General features: G+C 41.8%; 1 protein-coding gene across 1 annotated transcript in view; it reads left to right on the forward strand.

The window, feature by feature from the left end:
- Window positions 1-1,080: 1,080 nt before the first annotated feature.
- Window positions 1,081-21,086, forward strand: part of LOC134608634 (beta-Ala-His dipeptidase-like) — a 50,075-nt gene continuing 30,069 nt past the window's right edge. Inside the window, exons 1-4 of the mRNA XM_063451618.1 lie at window positions 1,081-1,170; window positions 5,539-5,649; window positions 13,801-13,944; window positions 18,412-18,574. Coding sequence (XP_063307688.1) covers window positions 1,168-1,170; window positions 5,539-5,649; window positions 13,801-13,944; window positions 18,412-18,574 — 421 coding nt within the window. The 5' untranslated portion in view covers window positions 1,081-1,167. The remainder of the gene's footprint in view (window positions 1,171-5,538; window positions 5,650-13,800; window positions 13,945-18,411; window positions 18,575-21,086) is intronic.

A 21,086-nucleotide genomic window follows, 5' to 3' on the forward strand; every position in this document is an offset into this window, starting at 1 on the left:
TTGTATTGTCAGATTTTATAGATATTTTTAAGAAAGACTTGGATGCTTTTTTTGCATAAACAATCTGTTAAAAATCATGTTGCATTTATTCAATTCTTGCTAAAAAAAAAAATAAAAAAATAGGTACCTCTGAGATGTCCCAGAGACAGGAGGAGAACAGTAACTTGTTACACATTTTGGGCTCTGTCTACCTTATTTATAGAATAAACCAGCTGATCAGTGATACCTTACGGAACATTCTACACAAGCCAACACACTCACAGTGCCCTGAACGTGTCCAGGCCGGGCAGCCTGCCATATTGACAACAATGGCGTGCATTAAATTCATACTGACACACCTTTTCAAGGCACATTTACAATGTGTCATAGATTAATTTCTTCCAAAATTGGGGTATGCCTGTATGGAAAAACACAAAATTAATCATTTTGTTTATGATGAAAAAGAAACGAAAACATGGATTTACATAGTTTGTGTTCTATATTATCCCCATGTGTACGCCTTTAGCACTCAGTATGTCTTCAGAGTTTTAACGACTAGTTTATAGCCAATGGCTATATGTCTATTTGTTACTAAAGAGGGTCCCCGTAACCACAATACGTTTTTTTTTTCTCTCCAGCAAATGTTCTTGAAGGTTCAGATTCAAGTGAAAAGCGTGGATCAATTGTGAAGAAAACAGAAACTATTGGGAAGCTAGTGCATATGTGCGGTAAATTGCCACACTGGTCCAATCAGATTGTCTCTATGAAACCATCTGACAGAAATTGCAGAGTTTAACTTTCATTCAACGGACGCGCCTGTAATGGCTGTCTAAGTGGCACTAGAGGTATTGCCGTAAAATATTGCTGTTTTGTAGGACAGCAACTTTTTTCAACTGCAGGGTTAAAACAGGGGGCGACATGGCCCGGACCACTTCATTGAGATTAGGTGGTCTGGGTGCCTATAGTGTCCCTTTGAGTAAAATACACAAGGACTGTGAATTTAGTATATGAAAAAAAAACGTATTTACTTTGCAGAGATTGTAACCAAGCACTGTGATTCATTAAACATCAGTGGGAGGGAACTATTGAAAATAGGCATGGTCTGGGAAAGTTCTATAAAACTGGCATATACCGGGCTTAAACCCAGAGAGCAACCAGACTTTCAACTGAATATATTAATCCAGCAAAATGGTAAGATTTACATTGAAAATAAATACTTAATATATGTTTGTTTAGCGTTTTAATATATGTCTGGTTATTATTTTAAACTAGAATTAAGATTAACCACTTCAGAATCAATATAACAAGTGATGTGACTATCTCTGGTTCTGAAGCGGTTAAAATTTACTGTTTTCCAAGGCTGGTATCCAGGGGCTTATCCCAGTTGTATATCATAGCATTGCAAAGTTAGTAATTTGTAGGGATCGGCAGCATTATCCACACCATTTTATGTTCATTGCAACTCCCATCACACAAAGCCAGGTTTTCACAGCAACTGGAGTCTGCAATACCACTTGTTAGTCAATGCTCAAGGAATACAATGTAGTCCTGTATTATCGAGTGAGGTTGCTTATCCATAATGCTTTACGCCTCTAAAAAAATATTATAGGCAGTATGTTCTAAACAGTTTAAAATAAACACATAAATAAATGAGCTGGGGATTTTTTATAGTATGGCTACTTTGACCTCAATTTAGATGTCACATTATTTCAATTCACTATGTAGTAAACAACTTCCTAATAAAGAGTATTTATTGTTCTTAAATGTACTTATTCACATTTTGTCACATTTGTATAATTTGCACACCTCTAATGGCTGGTTATTAGAGGGATTGTGATAAGTGAGGTGGTAACAATTTATATGATATACAATTACATTGTTGATGTTCTAATGGCAAAATCTATGTTCTAAGTTAACATTTACAGAAGAAGTTAATTAAAATAAACTCAGCAAAATCTCCATTAAAAACTGTTCTGATTTCTAGTGACACTTTCTATGCGTTTGTTGATAACTGCTACAAGATGCAACCAGATTGTATAAATCAATATATAAATATAATAATAGTATATATATATACTATATAGTATAGCTAGCCACTGTATAATACATACTATATATACTATAAAGTAGTATTACAAACAAACACATATATATATATATATATATATATATATATATATATATATATATATATATACATATACAAACACACACAAATAATAACTAAACACACAAACTCACTATATTTGGATTATGGATTAGGCATATGGAATGACTGCTTCTATAAATATCCCTCTCCATGCAGACCATTCCTTTCTAGGTGTGCTAGGGGTTAAATGCAGTAACTCCAATGCATGACAGTGTGCAAAATCAGAACTTCAACTATTATCTAACTAATCTAGGCAAGCACTTATGTTTATCATAGCTTTCACAAAAGGCTTTGACAAAAATTGCAAGAGATGTGCAAGTGTATGCAATACAATGGCTGTTAAATAAATAAATAAATAAATATAAAAGTTCCAATGTTATCCAGAGGATCTGCTGTACATGCCATGACAAACATGTCACAAAGCTAATATAGTTAAATAATTGTCTGGTCAACCAGTCCAAGGTCACCAGTTACAAATGACATATTGTGCTAGTACACAGACTGTGATGTATTTTCTCCTACTTTAGGATACATAACCTGGATTAAGTGTTTTTTCATTGTATTACATCACTGTGGTATCAATGCCCACATTTTATTTTTCTATGATCATTAAATCATCCTCTTTTTGGGCACACTGAGAACAGGTGGGGCTTTGTAAGGAAAAAAAACACCTTTAAGGGCACACTCCAACTTATAGATGTAAATATATTGTATCCACTTTTTGCTCATGGTCCATAAAATGCAAAATTGATCAAGTATAACCATCATGCTTTCGTTGCCTTACAGGGATTCTATAGTGTTGGGAATACATATCTATATCCTAACACTATAGGGCCCTCTGACCCCCACCCCCCTCCTTCATAAGATAAAGGGTTAAAAAACATTTAACCGATTCCACCTCTGATGTCTCATAGAGCTGGTTTGGCACTACGCCTCCTCTGACGTCATCCAACGGGGGTACCTAATGCAAATGCGCGGGGAGCACATAAGGCTTTCCTCATAGGAAAGCACTGCCTCAGTGGGGGATTTCTCAGACGTTGTAGCTTGCTGAGCTTGAGGATGTCCAGCATCATTTAAGGGACTTAGATTCCCCGAGAATCCTCTAGTAGCTGTCTAAATGTACTTTTTAGTTTCTATTAATTGCCAGATGGGAATCCCAAATTGAATCTTAAATTGGTTCAGCCTACTACATCCCCCGAACAATTTGTTTGTGACATACCTTGAGGTGGCTCGATACACACCAATGTTCAACAGCACAAACCAAAACCACTGTCCTATATGATATTGACATATCCCACAAACCTAACATGTTGCCACATACACAGTTATTATTGCTGTTTTTTTCCTGTTGGCAATAGTCTATTCTCCTCTCCTCGATTTCTCCAATGTTTTTCTATCACCTTCAGTTAGGGAATCCTAGCTGCTTGATTAGTTTTATCCAATCAGTCAAGGAAAAGAGGGGCAGAATGATAGGTAGAACTGCAATTGGTTATTTAGGATGATTTGATACAATGCAGGGAAAGCGTTTCACAGTCTGTAGACACCATAGTACCTATAAAGAGTTTGTTTTCTATGCGATCTAATTGAATAAGCTGACTCTTAAATATATATTCTTATATTTTTTCATTTTTCTTACACAACATTTTTCTTGCCATATCTGGATGATCGTTAGTACATAATATTTTGGTGTATATTGGCTCTCATTTTCCAAGTCTTAAATACTCCCCATATCCAGAAACTAGACGCAGCACAATAATAACAATAATGTTAACAAAATACCGCAACATTCCAATACTGTTTTCTACAATAAGTAAATCAGCACGTGACAAACAACATCCCTAAGGACCACATGTCAGGTCATCATAATGAAAAAGTGATTGCAATTCTATCTGACAAAGATGCATACTCATCTAGCGAGTTTGTTCTCCTGACTTTAATTAACTACAAGGACATTTACTTAAGTGAGAATTCAAAGTTAATTTTAAAATCAAGGTCAGAGTAGCCAAACTGGAAGAGCTTAGTTAGAGAATTGTTTTCTATTTTGACCTTACATTTGACATTCACTTTGAATTCGCACTCAGTAAATAACCCTGTACTCCAACCATAAAACTCTGTATGTCAAATCACTAAAGTGGTCATGGTTCTTGTACTAAACCTTTAAGGATCAATGACTTTTTCCAAAATGTAATCTCCCACTCAGTTTGCAACAGAAACAATATATGGAGCTACCAAGGGAAAACAGTACATTGCTGCTTGTGTTATTTATGAGTACTGCAGTTGTTTTGTAGTGTGGTATGTGCAGTTGCGGGCTGTTATATTGTATATCGTCATGAGTAGATTGTGGTATTGTGTATGATACTTGTGTATGGAGGCTGCTTGTAGAACTGTGTGTGTGGATGATATGTCACATTGTGTGTTTGTTGGGACTGGGCAGGTCCAGGTCAAGGGCAATAGTTGCAATAGCTGCTGTGCATTACTCTACTCCAGTGTGGATACCCATTCACAAGTGCTGGGTAGAAGTGATCTGGGATCACTGCCTCTAAGTGGTGCAATGCGCAAATTGAGGATTGTCCCTCACCACCTGCAATCCCCGCTCTGTTTGCACTAGCAGATATATGAAGTCCCACCAGAACTCCTGATAGGTCAGAGCCTGTTTGTCTCTGGCAGCCTTGAATGACATGCAAAGGAACCTCGAGTGCAATGCATGGCACACGTGCCATAGGTTGCTGACACCTAGGCAGTTTTGTTTTTAAGTACACTGAATGGTCATAATGTGCAAGTTCTCAAGCCAATATCAAGTCATACCTCACAATATGTATACAACTAGTGTAGGGATAAAAAGGGATAGGGATACAAAGTTTCACTTGCTCACTAGCCATTAGCAAGTAACAATTCAGCTGTTGCGAGTAGAAATTCTCCTTTGGTGAGTGTCCTACGTAAACACTCCAGGCTTACAGTGGCAAGCAACCTTTAGATCTGTCAGGTAGTGTAGGACTTGAAATTTTGCATCCTGATTAGTGAATCCACATTTCAATGTAATATAAGGAGGTTCATCTAAAGTGTGATAAGTATCTTATAAGACTGATATAAATTATTACATACTGCTCATATTTCAAAACACACATTTGACATGTTGGATAATACAATACAACTACATGAGGAATTATGAAACTGAGAAGGTAGCTTTGTATAGATATTGTTATTTTGATATTGTGATATTGTATATGGTTACCTTTATTGTCTGTAGCACTATAGGGTTATTATATTCCCAATATGCTTATTTTATTGAACGTAATTCTTATAATATTTTTTCTACTGTCAAATCAAGTTATCTGAACAGAATGGCAAACCTTGATCATTGAACGTTCATCTGGACACAGCTAACTTATGTTTTTTAATTTTTTTTTTAGCTCTTCGTGTTATCCATCCTCTCATGGCTAATGTGCCAAGTTGTGCTATCTCCTGTGCCACAAAATGGAATATTTCAATACATTAATGATCACCAGGATGAATATGTTCAGGTACAAATTGTTCTAATTTTAGACAATTTTTTTGGATTACTCAACAATACTTTAGTGTGAATGTTGTCTACATATATAATCCAGTGTATAACAAAAGAAGAGAGTAAGCACGAATTAACAAATGGGGAGCAACCCTAAAAAGGGGGAATCCCTCAAAACCCTTTTAAAATACAGAAAAAGTGATAAAGGAAAAGTAAGGGCTGCGCCAAAGTCCTATAGCAATAAATAATCTAATATAAAAAAGTCCAAATATAAGTGAAAGAGTCTAAATGGAATGATCTTACTCAGATCAGATAAAGTGCTTGATCGAGAGTAATATCCTCACTGTCTTAATCCGGGCAGATCCACACATATGAAAGACAAGAAATAAGAGGAACCAAATAGTGTAATATGTACAGTCCAATAAATTCGTAATATGGAAGAGATGGTAATAAACACACATTTGTTAGAGCTATAGCTAGCTCTAGTTTGAAAGGCGTACAGCAGTACAATCCCTGCTTATGGGATATGCAGTATGCTTCTTCCGTCAGGGGTATGTTCAATAGAAACATAGAAACATAGAATGTGACGGCAGATAAGAACCATTCGGCCCTTCTTCTAGTCTGCCCAATTTTCTAAATACTTTCATTAGTCCCCGGCCTTATCTTATAGTTAGGATAGCCTTATGCCTATCCCATGCATGCTTAAACTCTTTTACTGTGTTAACCTCTACTACTTCAGCTGGAAGGCTATTCCATGCATCCACTACCCTCTCAGTAAAGTAATACTTCCTGATATTATTTGTAAACCTTTGTCCCTCTAATTTAAGATGTCCTCTTGTTGTGGTAGTTTTTCTTCTTTTAAATATAGTCTCCTCCTTTACTGTGTTGATTCCCTTTATGTATTTAAATGTTTCTATCATATCCCCCCGTCTCATCTTTCCTCCAAGCTATACATGTCAATACTCAGGACAAGGGTAAAAAGAGACAACTAATAGTGCTCACAGAATAAAACAGCAGTAGTAAGATTAATAAAATAGTACTCACAAGCAAAGAGCAGGCTAACTGCTCTTTGATGACAGCGTTGGTGGTATGATCCCCACCTAAGATTTCTTAAAGGACAGGATGTTTAAAATGCCAGGTAAAAATAAATTCAGTAGAAAGTGTATTAAAAGATGATTGACACAGGTAGAGTGACCCAAAAATCTTTAATAAGCTAAAATACACAATATAAAATTCCACAATGTGTTTCGCCTTCAGGGCTTCTTCAAAATGGAATAAAACATAATACCTGACAGTATGGGTTTAAATAGGGATAGAAAAGATTAACATTAACAGCAAAACCAAGGTCAGCCGATCAAAATGCATATGCAGCCTATATGTGACAGCTGCTAAGACGCTTGGAAAATATAGTCGGGAATAAGGGAGTGGAAATAACTGGGAACGACGAAGGCACGCTAGAAGCATGCTGCCAATATCTAACTATTGGCCATATTATAGAAACATAGAATGTGACGGCAGATAAGAACAAATCGAACCATCTAGTCTGCCCAATATTTCAAAATACTTTTAATTAGTCCCTGGCCTTATCTTAAGTCTAGGATAGCCTTATGCCTATCCCACGCATGCTTAAACTCCCTCACTGTGTTAACCTCTACCACTTCAGCTTGAAGGCTATTCCATGTATCCACTACCCTCTCAGTAAAGTAATACTTCCTGAAATTGTTTTTAAACTTTGCCCCTGTAATTTAAGACTATGTCCTCTTGATGTGGTAGTTTTCCTTCTTTTAAATATAGTCTCCTCCTTTACTGTGTTGATTCCCTTTATGTATTTAAATGTTTCTATCATATCCCCCCTGTGTCGTCTTTCCTCCAAGCTATACATGTTAAGATCCTTTAATCTTCCCTTGTAAGTTTTATCCTGCAATCCATGAACCAGTTTAGTAGCCCTTCTCTGAACTCTCTCTAAAGTATCAATATCCTTCTGAAGATACGGTCTCCAGTACTGCGTACAATACTCTGAGTGAGGTCTTACCCGTGTTCTGTACAATGGCATGAGCACTTCCCTCTTTCTACTGCTAATACCTCTCCCTATTCAACCAAGCAAGTAAAGGAGGAGACTATATGTCAGCATCCTATCCTGACAACCAAGATATTGCTTTATTTTATTGCTGCAATACCTGTTTCTCGCCTCTAGGCCTCCCTAGCCACTAGTCAATCCTCAGTTGCTCTCACCTGCCTCATATGCAAATCTATTTCTTGCTTGTTGCAATCAAGCTCCTGCATATCACCTGTGAAAAAACCTGAGAAAAAGAAAAAGTTAACCTCGTCACAGAGCTACTGAAGTTTGCAGATGCTAAAAGGATTTCGTCCCTCTACTTTTCCCAAAATGTCTCCTTTTTCTCAGTTTATGGGTTTCGTCCCTCTGAAGTTTGCGGATGTCATGAGGTATGTTGCAGCTAATCCTCCTAAGAACACCTCCACTCAAGTCTCAACCTGTTCTTCTTTACAACCTGTAACCTTAGGTACACTAATACCTACCTTGGCAAAACCTACGATACCCCCGATTCTCAATTCTGGGCTGATGAAGAGAGTTAATAACCCCATCTCTACACTACGAATTAAAGAGAAAGAAAATGCAATCACTGAAGAAATTCCTCCTGACTGCATCAAAGCCTCAAATGGTATAATTGTGCATCTAAAAGATCTCAATATATTTGAGCAGATGCTTAAAGACAAAGAGAACAAAAAACATAGGATACAGAAATAATGACTCTGTTTTCTGTTCATTATGGTCTGTGTACAATTATACTACCTTCTATTCTACTTTGCATGAAACCATCACGTCCAGAGTCCGCTTTTGAAGGAGGGGATTATGTCAAGATCCTATCCTGACAACCAAGATATTGCTTTATTTTATAGCTGCGATACCTGTTTCTCGCCCTAGTGGCTTCCCTAGCCACTAGTCAATCCTCAGTTGCTCTCACCTGCCTCATATGATCTTCCAAGTCTGCTATAAAAGGCCACACCCAACTCTTCACATGGCCTTTACAATGAAGTCAGTGTTCTTAGAACTTCTGATCCTGGCTCCTGAAAACATCCTGTATTTATCTGCATTATTTCAATCTGAAGAGACTTACGTGCTTGATCTACCATATTGAAGATACTTAAAGGGACACCGTAGGCACTGTATCTGCTTCATCTCATTAAACTGGTTATACTGTCTGGAGTCCCCTGGTACCATCATTTCTTTCAGCATTAAACAGTTTTTAATGTTTTTATGTTTTAATGCTAAACAAGAGTCCCCGGCAGTCCATCCCCTCGGTGCTGCTTTGGCTAATAAGGAAGTATTAGCCTGAGCAGCAATGGGCAGCTGTGATTGGCTGAAAGTGTCAGCTGACTGCTTTTAGCCTGTCAGAACTCCAACTGACGGTATGAATGGGTATGACAACAAGGAAGTGTGTAATCTCTGCCTTAGCTACACATGCAGAAGGGGCTGGACTGTAGGTGGTATTTTGTGGTATATTGAAGAAAAACTACCACAACAAGAGGACATTGTCTTAAATTAGAGGGGCAAAGGTTTAAAAATAATATCAGGAAGTATTACTTTACTGAGAGGGTAGTGGAGGCATGGAATAGGCTTCCAGCTGAAGTGGTAGAGGTTAACACAGTAAAGGAGTTTAAGCATGTGTGGGATAGGGCCAGGGACTAATGAAAGTATTTAGAAAATTGGGCAGACTAGATGGGCCGAATGGTTCTTATCTACCGTCACATTCTATGTTTCTATGTCTTAGCGGTATAACCACCCGAAGTCACGTGATTTCATTATTTTGTTTATATTTTACTATACAAACCTCGTTCATGCTATTAAATTATATTATTAATCATTGTAACCACTATGCTTACTATTAATATAGGTTGCAATTTGTTTTAATGTTGTCTGTTATTATATGCATTTTGATTGGCTGACCTTGGTTTTGGCGGCAATTTTAATCATTTCTATCCCTATTTAAACCCATACTGCCAGGTATTATGTTTTATTCCATTTTGAAGAAGCCCTGAACGCAAAACGCGTTGTGGAATTTTATATATATTTTTTTTATTATTTAATTCTTTATTTTTGTTATGCAAAGAGGTTAACATATTAGCCTGCAGTGCCACAACAGCAGCAGCAGGCATAACAAGGTATTTAGTGTAACAACATATGATTGAATTGCACATTTTGTTAGGTAAACATGGTCATACTAGTCCTGTTATCAGGTATTAAGGTAAGTAGTGAGTCATAGTTAGAAGTTGTGAAGTGACTGGCTATTACAGATTGTAAAGTTCAAACAAGGGAAAGACCTCTGGCTAACCATAAATTAAGACATGAAATATAATATAATAAAATCAAGTAACATAGTAATGTAGTACAATTATGGCGTAATGGCTGTAAAATGACCTATGGTTGTGGGTGGCCAGGTTGACCATCCAGCGTCAAGCTTATGTGTCGTGTGGCGTGTGTGATGTACATTGGGCCAACCCACAGTTATTATAGTCGTGCGAGGGTTGAGTGTGTGTGGCCGTCGGGTTCGGTTAGTCCTTAATCTGTTTGCACATAACAGATGTCAGTGAGGGATAGCTACGCGGGTGAATTGGGCTATGCAAATAGTTTAGGTGGCCAATGAACAACTGGCACTTACTGCCTTGTTAATCACTTCCCTAGACTGGGAATAAACAGTGTTCCCAATGCTGAAGTTAGACGTGTTTTGGGCTTAGTCGGTATGTCCCCCATGCGTCCGTGTATGGGGCTGGGCCGTTATCATGATGGGGTCTGTTGCCTGCTAGTATGTGGGGAGGGAAGTGTGTCACCTACTCTCTTCCACTCAGGTTGGTGGGCCGGTTCCCGTTCTCGTAAGCTTACTTGTCCGGGGCAGGACAGGAGGCACTGTGTCTGGTGTATTCTCTCCTCTCTGAGTGTGTGCTCTCCCCCTCCACCCTCAGATCTTCCGTCTGCTAGGTCAAATTGTGAGTTCCCTTCCCTCTGTGCCCTTACACCCTGCAGCTGAGCTAACACATACAGTCATCTCTCATAGTCTTCACAAAGTCCAATAACGACCAACTGTTGGCAGGTTGGGACGTGTATATCTCATTTTCTGATCGGCGTTAGAAGGGGTGCTGCCGCCTGGTAGTGCCTCCGCCATCTCTTATCTCAGTGTCCCCGTCTTCTGATAGCTTGGTTGCTGTGTGTCTCTGGGCGCTGACCCTCTGCTGTGTCAAGGGTTGAGTGGGCTCAGGGGGCAGCTGGAGTTGCTGCAGAAAGTCTGCTGGTTCTTCAGTGGCCGATAGGACATGGATCTCCTCCCCCCTTGGCACCACCAGGGTACCCAGGACTCCCCACCGGTACCTGATGTTGTGTTCCCTCAGGAGCTTGGTGATGGGCAGGAACTTGCGTCTGGCTAAGAGCACTGAGAATGGTAAGTCCGCATATACCGTTATCTTGTTGGCATCTACCAATACACTGGGGCTCTTCCTGGAGCAGGCCATGATGGCTGATTTTACTGATGCGTCTCGGGTTACTGCAATTATGTCCCTAGGAGCGTCCGCTGGGGCAGTCGGAGCCTTCCTGATCCTGAAGGCCGATACAAATAGCGGTGAGTCTCCCGCTCGTTTGACCCCCATTGCCTGTGAGGGCTTCCACCTGTGCTTGGGTGTCTGCCTGTCGCTGTTCCCGGGTTGTCTCTCTGGATTCCACTGCTGTAATCTGCTGCCGCAGCCCGCCAACCTCCGTCTGTACCCCTGCCAGGTCTGCCTTCCATACAGCTCTTAGGTCTTGGAGGAGTTTTTTTATGTCTCCTTTCGTGGAGGGAGAGGCATCAGAGTCCGAGTCTGCCTGCAAGTGTACTCCGCTGGTAGGTCGGGGCAAATCCTCTTCATCTATTGATTCGCTGGAGTCGATGGAGCCGCATGGTCTGCTCGGCGCCATTTTGTTGCGGGCCTGTGACCGGTCAAAGGAGAGTCTGATATCGGGGTGATTTGCGCTCTCCGGACGGGCGTTTTTTTGTGTTTTCTCCCCATCATACTCTAGAGGGTAGTGAGGCGTGTTTGGGCTCGTTTCCGAGGTAATTCAATTGTAAAACAGCCGTTCTTTGGGGATTTGGAGCCGGAGCTATCCGCCTGCACGTCTGCTCTGTATCTCAGCTAGCCACGCCCCCCGTGGAATTTTATATTGTGTATTTTAGCTTATTAAAGATTTTTTTGGGTCACTCTACTTGTGCACTCATCTTTTAATACACTTTCTATTGATTTTATTTTTACCTGGCATTTTAAACATCCTGTACTCCAAGAAATCCTAGGTGGTGATCAAACCACCAATGCGGTCTTTAAAAAGAAGTTAGCCTGCTCTTCGCTTGTGAGTACTATTTTATTTATCTTACTACTGCTGTTTTATTCAGTGAGCACTATTAGTTGTCTCTTTTTACCCTTTTCCTGAGTGTTGAACATACACCTGACCGAAGAAGCATACTGCATTTCTCATAAGCGGGGATTGTACCGCTGTGCGTCCTTCAAACTAGAGCTAGCTATAGCTCTAACAAATGTGTGTTTATTACCATCTCTTCCACATTACGAATATATTGGACTGTACATATTACACTATTTGGTTCCTCTTATTTCTTGTCTTTCATATGAGTGGGTCTGCCCGGATCTCAATCAAGCACTTTATCTGATCTGAGTAAGATAATACCATTTAGACTCTTTCACTTATATTTGGCATTTTTTTATATTGGATTATTTATTGCTATAGGACTTTGGCGCAGCCCTTACTTTTCTTTTACAATCCAGTGTATGTATGTATCTATCTATTTATGATACTCTTGCGCAGCAACATTATGTAAATTCAAGATATGTCCAATTAACTGACTCAATGCACTTATTTAAGAAAATTGCTCAGCTCAGAGATGTCTGGCGTCTTCTATAGACCAAGAACAGATAATATTGATTCCTCAGCTGCTTTTGAAACAGAATTACAATCCATAAAAATGTAAACAAAGACAGTTAGTACAAGTGCATTTGTGAACCAATATTCACAAATTAAAGGGACACTATAAGCAGCAAAAAAACTTTTAGCTTAACGGGACGCTCCAGACCCCTAACACTTTTTAGCTTGGTGAAAACTGTATGTTTAATGAGTCAGTTATATTTTTTTCATTTTTCTGTTACTTCCTGGTTTGGTTAGCCCAGTTGGGAGGCAGCAATTGCTCAGGGCATCTGCCTTGTAGACTTCTCATTGAGCTGCATTGAAAAGTGTGTGATTGGACAGCCAAAGAAGTTGGGGTGGGGTTAGAAGTGGACGACCTGCAAATACTCACGAACTTTGAGTACACCCAACCCTAAACCCCCCTAACCACTAACCTAAATCCTTCTAATGCTAACCCAACCCTAAAAAGGCTACCTAACCCTAACCCTCCATCCATTCCAACTTTACCTAAACCTTAGCAGTTAGCATTTACAGGTGGATATTTATTGTTTCTAGTACCATGTACTGTAAATATGGCATTACAAGAAAACAATGCCGTACCGAACAGATCTATTTAAAATAAAGGATATTGCAGCCCGATCACCTTACAAATGGGCCTATAGGTAGTATTTAAGTCCCCAATACATGGCAATTAACATTATCTATTACATTTATTTCATATTTACATTTTTAGATTATTGATATGCTGCCTTTTTTTAGTCAAAGAACTTCTAAACTCTTGTCTATTTTCACACTGATATTGAGATATAACACTTGGACAATGTGGGGTAACACGTTCTCATGTAGGGCTCTTCACAGTGCTATCTCCCTTGCATGCAACCTATAGGAATAATATGCCTAATTGTTCTTGCACATTAATTTCCTATTTCATTGCTCAAGAATTTTGCTAATGAATATCTTGAACCAGGTCCGCAATGACAGTAGATGGCAGAATTTGTATTTTTCGCTCTTGAAATCTTTTTTTTTTAATGTGATTAGGCATGAGAATAATAAAGAGAAATGCAGGAATAGGTAGGTTCATACATATCTATCATACATTTGCTGCAGTAACAGGTAAAAGTTTTAAAATAGGGAAATATTACCAGAAAACTATTGCAGGGACATGGTCAATTGAAAATATTTTTGATAATTACAACATTGTTGCATCTTATGTAGCGATTGAAGGACTGGGTGGCCGTAGAAAGTGACTCTAGTGATCCAGAAAAAAGAGACTTGGTTAACCATATGATGCAGCTCACTAAGGACTTCATTGTCAAGCTTGGTGGAAAGGTCGAGATGGCTGAACTTGGAGAGCAAGAGGTTTGACATATTGTATATAAATTTGTGTTTGTTTGTTTGTTTTTTAAGTCAACCTCCCCAATGGAGTAAAACTGTGAACTATTTGAAATAGGCAGTGAAATCAGGAATATATATAATTTTTAGTAACTTGTCTGGGGCAAGAGCCATATTATAACACGTTCTGATTTTCTTTTATGGTATTTTAATATGGACCTCTTTGACTATCGCTGTCCAATTTTATTAAAGACACGGAGGCTCATATTATGCATAACTCTTTATTTCCTTAGCAGCAAAGATAGAGGAATATAAATATTGTCAAATATGAAAGAAAAAACTGTATAGGTACACAGGCAACCAATCACATAACAGAGGAAGTGACTATATAAGGCCTGTGTCTCCCACAATCCTCCTCTTTCTTTGCTGCTTCCTCAGACCAGCTAAGTACCTTACTGTTGCTCTGGATGTTTCATCATTTATTGCTATTTTGTATGTTTTGGTTCTTATTGCTGTGTATTGACTGTGTTTGCACTGTCCTGTGGTGTGCCTGGTGGGTTTCCCCTTTCTATCTACCGGTTTTCCCCGCCGGGGAGATTCTCTCCCTTGTTCCCCTGCTGCTGGCTTCCCTTCTGGGTGCTCGTGCGCAGTTCGTGGGCGGCTTTTTGCCGCGGTTTGCTCTTGCCGACCGCAGCTCTATAGCCCTCACTCTCGCGGCCTTATGGTGAGTACCCTTTCTACCCCTCTCGCTCATGTGCGGGTGGCGGGAAGGCTGGCCTTGTTCTATCAGGGGTGGGCAGATATAACTTCAGATGCTTGGGTCCTGCAGTGTGTAACGGGTTACCGCCTGGAGTTCGTTTCTCTGCCTGTCCAATTTTATATCCCCAGGGAATTGTCCCTTCTGCCAGATCAGGACGAAATGATCACCGCGGAAGTCGAGGAGATGTTATCGAAAGGTGCCATAGAAGAGTTGCCGTTTGCCGCTCCGGGTTTTACAAACAATCTCTTCTTGGTACCAAAGAAAGGGGACGGGGTCCGCCCAGTGATAAATCTCCATCCTCTCAACGTGTTTCTCCGATACCAACATTTTCAGATGGAGGGCATACACTGCCTCAGAGACCTCCTTCGGCAGTCGGATTGGTTGGCCAAGTTGGACCTGAAGGATGCGTATTTTACGGTCCCGATCGCGGTGGAGTACAGGGATTACCTACACTTCACCTGGCACGGTAGGCGATGGCGTTTTACCTGCCTGCCGTTCGGTCTTTCCTCGGCTCCTTGGTGTTTCACCAAGATCATGACACCTGTGATGGAGTTCCTCCGTACCCGTGGGGTACGACTGATTATTTACCTGGACGACATTTTAATCATGTCCCAATCCAGAAACCATCTCCTAGTACATTTGGAATGGACGATCGATCTACTTCAAAACTTGGGTTTCATGATCAACTGGGACAAGTCGGTCCTGATCCCTGCCCAATCGATGGAATTCTTAGGTTTCCAAGTAGACTCAATCCGCCAATTTCTATACCTACCGGATTCCAAGATGAAGGCCATCCAAAAGGAGCTGCGACGGGCTCTTCGTGTACCGGACCTGTCCATCAGACAGTTGGCACGTATTATCGGCCTCCTTGCTGCCTCCATTCAGGCGATATTCCCGGGTCCGCTGTATTACCGAGCCCTCCAACGGCTCAAAGGTTCACACCTCCGGTCAGGTCATTCCTACGAATCTCGGGTACGACTAGACGAGGAGTCCAGGGACGAACTGGTGTGGTGGTTGGCACACATGGAGGCCTGGAATGGAAGGGCCATCTTCGGTTCCGTCCCGGACGTGGTGATAGAGTCCGATGCCAGCTTACACGGCTGGGGTGCTCGCTGTGGCAACGTTTCCACAGGAGGCAGATGGTCCGAAATAGAGAGATCCCTGCACATCAACTGTCTGGAACTTTTGGCAGGGGCCTTTGCGATTCGCAGCCTTACCCCAGGACGGGCGAACTGCTGCGTTCTCCTCAAGATGGACAACGTGTCGGCAGTACGTTATATAAATCACCTCGGGGGAACCAAGTCCAGGATGTTAGCTCTGTTGGTGAAAGATTTTTGGCAATTTTGCCTTTACAACAACGTCTCGGTAACAGCATTCCAGGCTTGGACAATTCGGATGCGGATTGGAATTCCAGACATTTAAGAGACTCGGGCGATTGGCACTTGCACGTTTGGGTATTCCAAAGTCTAGACAGACTACGGGGACGGTTCGATATGGATCTGTTCGCATCACGTCTGAACACTCAACTACCGGAGTTTTACAGTTGGAGACCGGACCCGGCAGCGGTGGACGCTTTTCTCCATGAGTGGCCGTCGGGCTGCCTGTATGCATTTCCCCCATTCAACATGATTCACGATTGTTGCCTGACGTTGATCACTCCTCTATGGAGATCCCGACCATGGTTCCCACACCTGATGGAGTTGTCGATAGACTACCCCCGGTTGATCCCGAGCTTCCAGGACCTCCTTCTGGATCCTGACGGGAACTCACACGGATTGGTGCTACAACAGCAATTGCCTCTGGTAGCGTGGCTCCTTTCAGGGCAACCTGGGTTGTCCCGAATGTTCCGCGATCAACTCTTCTGCTCCTCGATAACGCCTGGGCTCCCGGTACGAGATCAGCTTACCGTGCTTCATGGAATTCATGGTCTAGTTGGTGCATGGAACGAGCAATGGATCCCATATCTGCCGCCTCTCCATCTGATCCTGGAGTTCCTCACATTCCTGTTTGATTCGGGCAAGGCGTACCGCACGATCAACCTTTTCCGCTCGGCTATTTCGGCCGGACATAGTGGTTTGGATGGTTCACCAGTCGGCAGACATCCTTTTGTATGTCGCCTTCTCAATGGTATTCACCTCGCTCGTCCTCCTAGATCTCGCTTCTCTGCCTTCTGGGACGTCAATGTGATGTTACAGTTCCTATCGTCATGGTATCCTAACCATGGACTGACTCTCAAGCAATTGTCCTCCAAACTAGTGATGTTACTCTGTTTGATTTCGTGTAAGAGGGTCTCCGACTTCAGGGCCCTTGATTGGGACGCCATTGTTTTCACCCCTGAAGGTGTTGCTTTCAACATATCCAGAAGGACTAAGTCAGCATTCAAGTCGTTCGTGCATCCTAGATTCCCGGAGTGTCCGGCACTATGTCCAGTAGAATGTCTGAAGGCTTATCTGGACGCTACGCAGTCTCTTCGCTCCTCGGATCTGCATCCCTTATTCGTTTCTTTTAAAGCGCCTCACCAGCCTGTTTCGACACCGACTCTGGCACGTTGGGTGCGCTGGCTTTTATCTTCAGCGGGAATAGACACCTCTATCTTTACGCCTCATTCCGTACGGGGTGCTATGGCTTCGAAAGCATCCGCAGTTGGCTGTCGCCTGGCGGACATTATGCGAGCAGCGGACTGGTCTCGAGAATTGACCTTCCGCAACTTCTATTTCAGACCTATTGAACATATCGCATCTCAGGTGATAGCACAGCTTTAACCCCTTAAGGACCAAACTTCTGGAATAAAATGGAATCATGACGTGTCAGACATGTCATGTGTCCTTAAGGGGTTAAACTTGCATAATATGAGACTCCGTGTCTTTAATAAAATTCCCAGATTTTACTATTAACATGACGTAAAGTCATGATTTTATTAAAGACACGGAGGCGTGTATTATTCCCTCCCACCCTCCCGGTGTGGGTCTAGGGGTGAGATGCTGTTGGACTCTTCAGGTACGTTACAATTCGGTCTGTTTTTGATGGGAATTGCGTATGGTATTTATATCTTATATTAATTATATATTTTATGTTTTTCAGATTTCAGTTTTTTATCATTGAGCTACCAACAGTTTTGTTTTTGGTAAGTCTACAGTTTGGAGTTTGGTCATTACCATATTTCTCTCTCTCTTTTAGCTTGAAGGTATCGGTTTGTTTCCGTTTCCTGTTCTGGCCAAGTGGGATATCGTTCTTCTTACCTGGTCTTCGGTTTTCGCAAGAAAGAGTAGGATTGTGGGAGACACAGGCCTTATATAGTCACTTCCTCTGTTATGTGATTGGTTGCCTGTGTACCTATACAGTTTTTTCTTTCATTTTTGACAATATTTATATTCCTCTATCTTTGCTGCTGAGGAAATAAAGAAAGAGTTATGCATAATACTCGCCTCCGTGTCTTTAATAAAATCATGACTTTACGTCATGTTAATAGTAAAATCTGGGAATTGGTAGCACATAAGCCAGATGCTTTTGAATGATAAATATCCTTCCTTATATAAGAAAAACAAAAACAAAACAAAAAACGGTGTAATATGCCTTATGGAAAGGGCTCTCACACTCTTTTGTATTCGTATTTATGCAATAATAAATAGTTGGATGTTTTTGGATACTATGTCAGTTTTAACATATCAAAGGCCTGGTTTTAAAAGATAAATATATGATTATTCCAAATTAATATTTCCATATATTTATTTTAGCATCCGTCAGGGAAGAAAATCATTTTGCCTCCAGTTATTCTTGCAGAGATTGGGAATGACCCAAACAAACCTACTGTCTGTTTTTATGGACACGTAGATGTTCAATCTGCAAAGAAAGAAGATGGGTGGCTAACAGAGCCATACAGTGTTGTAGAGAAAGATGGTAAGTCTATAAGCATTGGCCATACAGCTATTGTTGTAGTGCAATATCCATGTTTATGAGAGTTACGGAAAACTGTACAGATGGACGCACACAGTCTATAAGTATCTTAGCAACTTCAAACACCAGTCATGTGAACGTTTTACAAATGTATCTTTTGCTGGTAGTGCATCTATATTTGTGTTTTCTTTTCTATTTAAATTGTACGTACCTAGCTCAACCTCTGGGATATTGCCAGCTTCCAACAGCATCTGGCGATTGAGCCTAAAGTAAAATGAGTAATCACTGAAATGTAAACATAATTAAAAGATAAACAAAAACAGGGACCACTAATGACACATAAATGAGTTGTAGTGTGTTGTAGTGTGTGGAGGTGCTGTGTGTTGGGGAGGTAGCGGTTCAGTGTGTGGAATGTACTGTGTGTGTAGGAGTTCAGTGTGTGGGGGTGCTGTGTGTGTGTGTGGGTGGTGCTGGGGATACCTTTAATCGGGGAGAGGGGGGATGACTACTTTTCAATCCTTGGTGGTCCAGTGGTGGTGCATGCAGTTCAGCCTGCAGCTCTTCCCGCGAGTACGAGGCTGTATCGAAGCATTGCCATGGTAACGTGTGACAATGCTCCGACCTGCCTGCTCATGGGAGGATCAGTCTGCCTCCCATTGTCCTGGCTCCCTTCTTCCCTCTGCAGCGGCAAACTGCCAGTAAGGGAGAGGGTGACCAGACATCCCGGTTTTAACAGAAACTTTCTCGGGACGCGGGAAATATCGCCAGAAACCGGGACTATTGGTAAAACCGGGACGTCTGGTCACCCTGTGAATAAGGCATCTGCCATTGGCACTGACTCATGTGAGCATTTCAAGTGTTTGGGAAATCACAAAACCCCCACCGAAACAGAATTGTGCGATGGAAAAAAGAGCATTTTGTCTGTTTACTTGACACAAACCTTAGAAGTGTTTGCTAGTTATTGTGCACTCTGAATCAGAGAATGGCTGCAATATGATGAAATGATAGCCTGATGTGCATAGATTAAAAAAAAATGGGAGGGGCGGAGCTAGTAACGGACCCGACCGGATGCCTCTTTAGAGAGCTCCGACATACACCACAGCTAAACGGGCAATTTACCTCATAAAAAACGGAGCAAACGGGCTGGCACCTACCCAGGAGGTAGACACACCATCATGGGCCGAAAAACGAAAAAGCCCAAGGCAGACCGGGCATCTAACAGCCGAGATATCGGCGAACTCCTGCGGCGCGCACACCAGATAACGTGGCCCAATATGGCGCCTCCGGAGGAAACATCCTCTTACTCCTCCGAGGACTTCCATGCCGATCTGAACGGAGGAGCCATGCTGGGAGCAGTGCCGAAGGTACGACCTACCCCACCTGCTGGCCAAGAACCAATTACCAAAGACATGCTGCAATCAATGCTAACGGAGCTGTGCTCCAATATTGCAGCCGACATAGCACACTTTAAAGAGACAGTGAATGGGGCACTCCAGCAGCCAGGAATCCAGACTCACCAAAGTGGAACAGAGACTTGAGGAGTTCCACCTGGCCCAGAGAAGCATGGAAATCAGGTTTGACACTCTGTAAGACCAGAGGCGACGACACAACCTCAAATTAAGGGGCATCCCTGACACAGTGAGTACGGAGGAAATGTCGCACTATATAAGGCGACTCACCTCCACCCTGCTACTGACCAAACAGGCAAAGGCACTTAAATTGGACGGCATGTTCAGGCTACCAACACCCAAAAACGCCCCCAACACCGCCACAGCGGACCTTATTCTCCGCTTTCAAACCATGCAAGACAAAGCCTTAATCTCTTCAGCAGTGAGGGGGAAAACCCCTATCCAATTCGAAGGCTCATCCCTGTTGATATTCCCTGACCTAACCAAAAAGACACTACTCTGGCGTAGCTCTATAAAACCCCTTCTCCGCATCCTAAGAGACCAGGATGTGACCTACCGCTGGGGAAACGCTAGACAACTCACACTTACCCACCAAGGAGGCACCTACAGGGCCAAGAACCCACAAGAACTGGAGGCCGCAATGCGCAGCCTGAAACTACTGCCTGAACAGGACACATCGACCTCCCGTCTTCGCAACATGGATCCCGGCTTTTACATCAAGGTCGACTTCTGGCCACCTGCATGGATCCGCGGTAACTTGACTGATCTGGGAAACATAGTCCGGCTACAGGAGATATCTCGACTAACAAGCCTGAAGGACTGTATGTGACCGCAGGGGTATGCTGACGAACTGCATACGAAATGCCTCATGACTCTCTAGTACTATGTTCATTTTATTTGTTAAAAAGCTATCCGTTGCCGAGCTCCTACTTATCTGACATCACCCTACATACCCTCTGTTATAAACTTTGCTAACTCAATGGGGTAATGTATCACCCCGACCAGGACGCTATCCTGATAACTCTACTCGGAGGGTATGCGACACTCGAGAGACCCTCCCCCCCTCCCCACTCTTGCTAGTACGGAACATATGTGCCATAGTTGTA

The sequence above is a fragment of the Pelobates fuscus genome, chromosome 4 (genome assembly GCF_036172605.1).
Source record: "Pelobates fuscus isolate aPelFus1 chromosome 4, aPelFus1.pri, whole genome shotgun sequence".
Classification (NCBI taxonomy): Eukaryota; Metazoa; Chordata; class Amphibia; order Anura; family Pelobatidae; genus Pelobates; species Pelobates fuscus.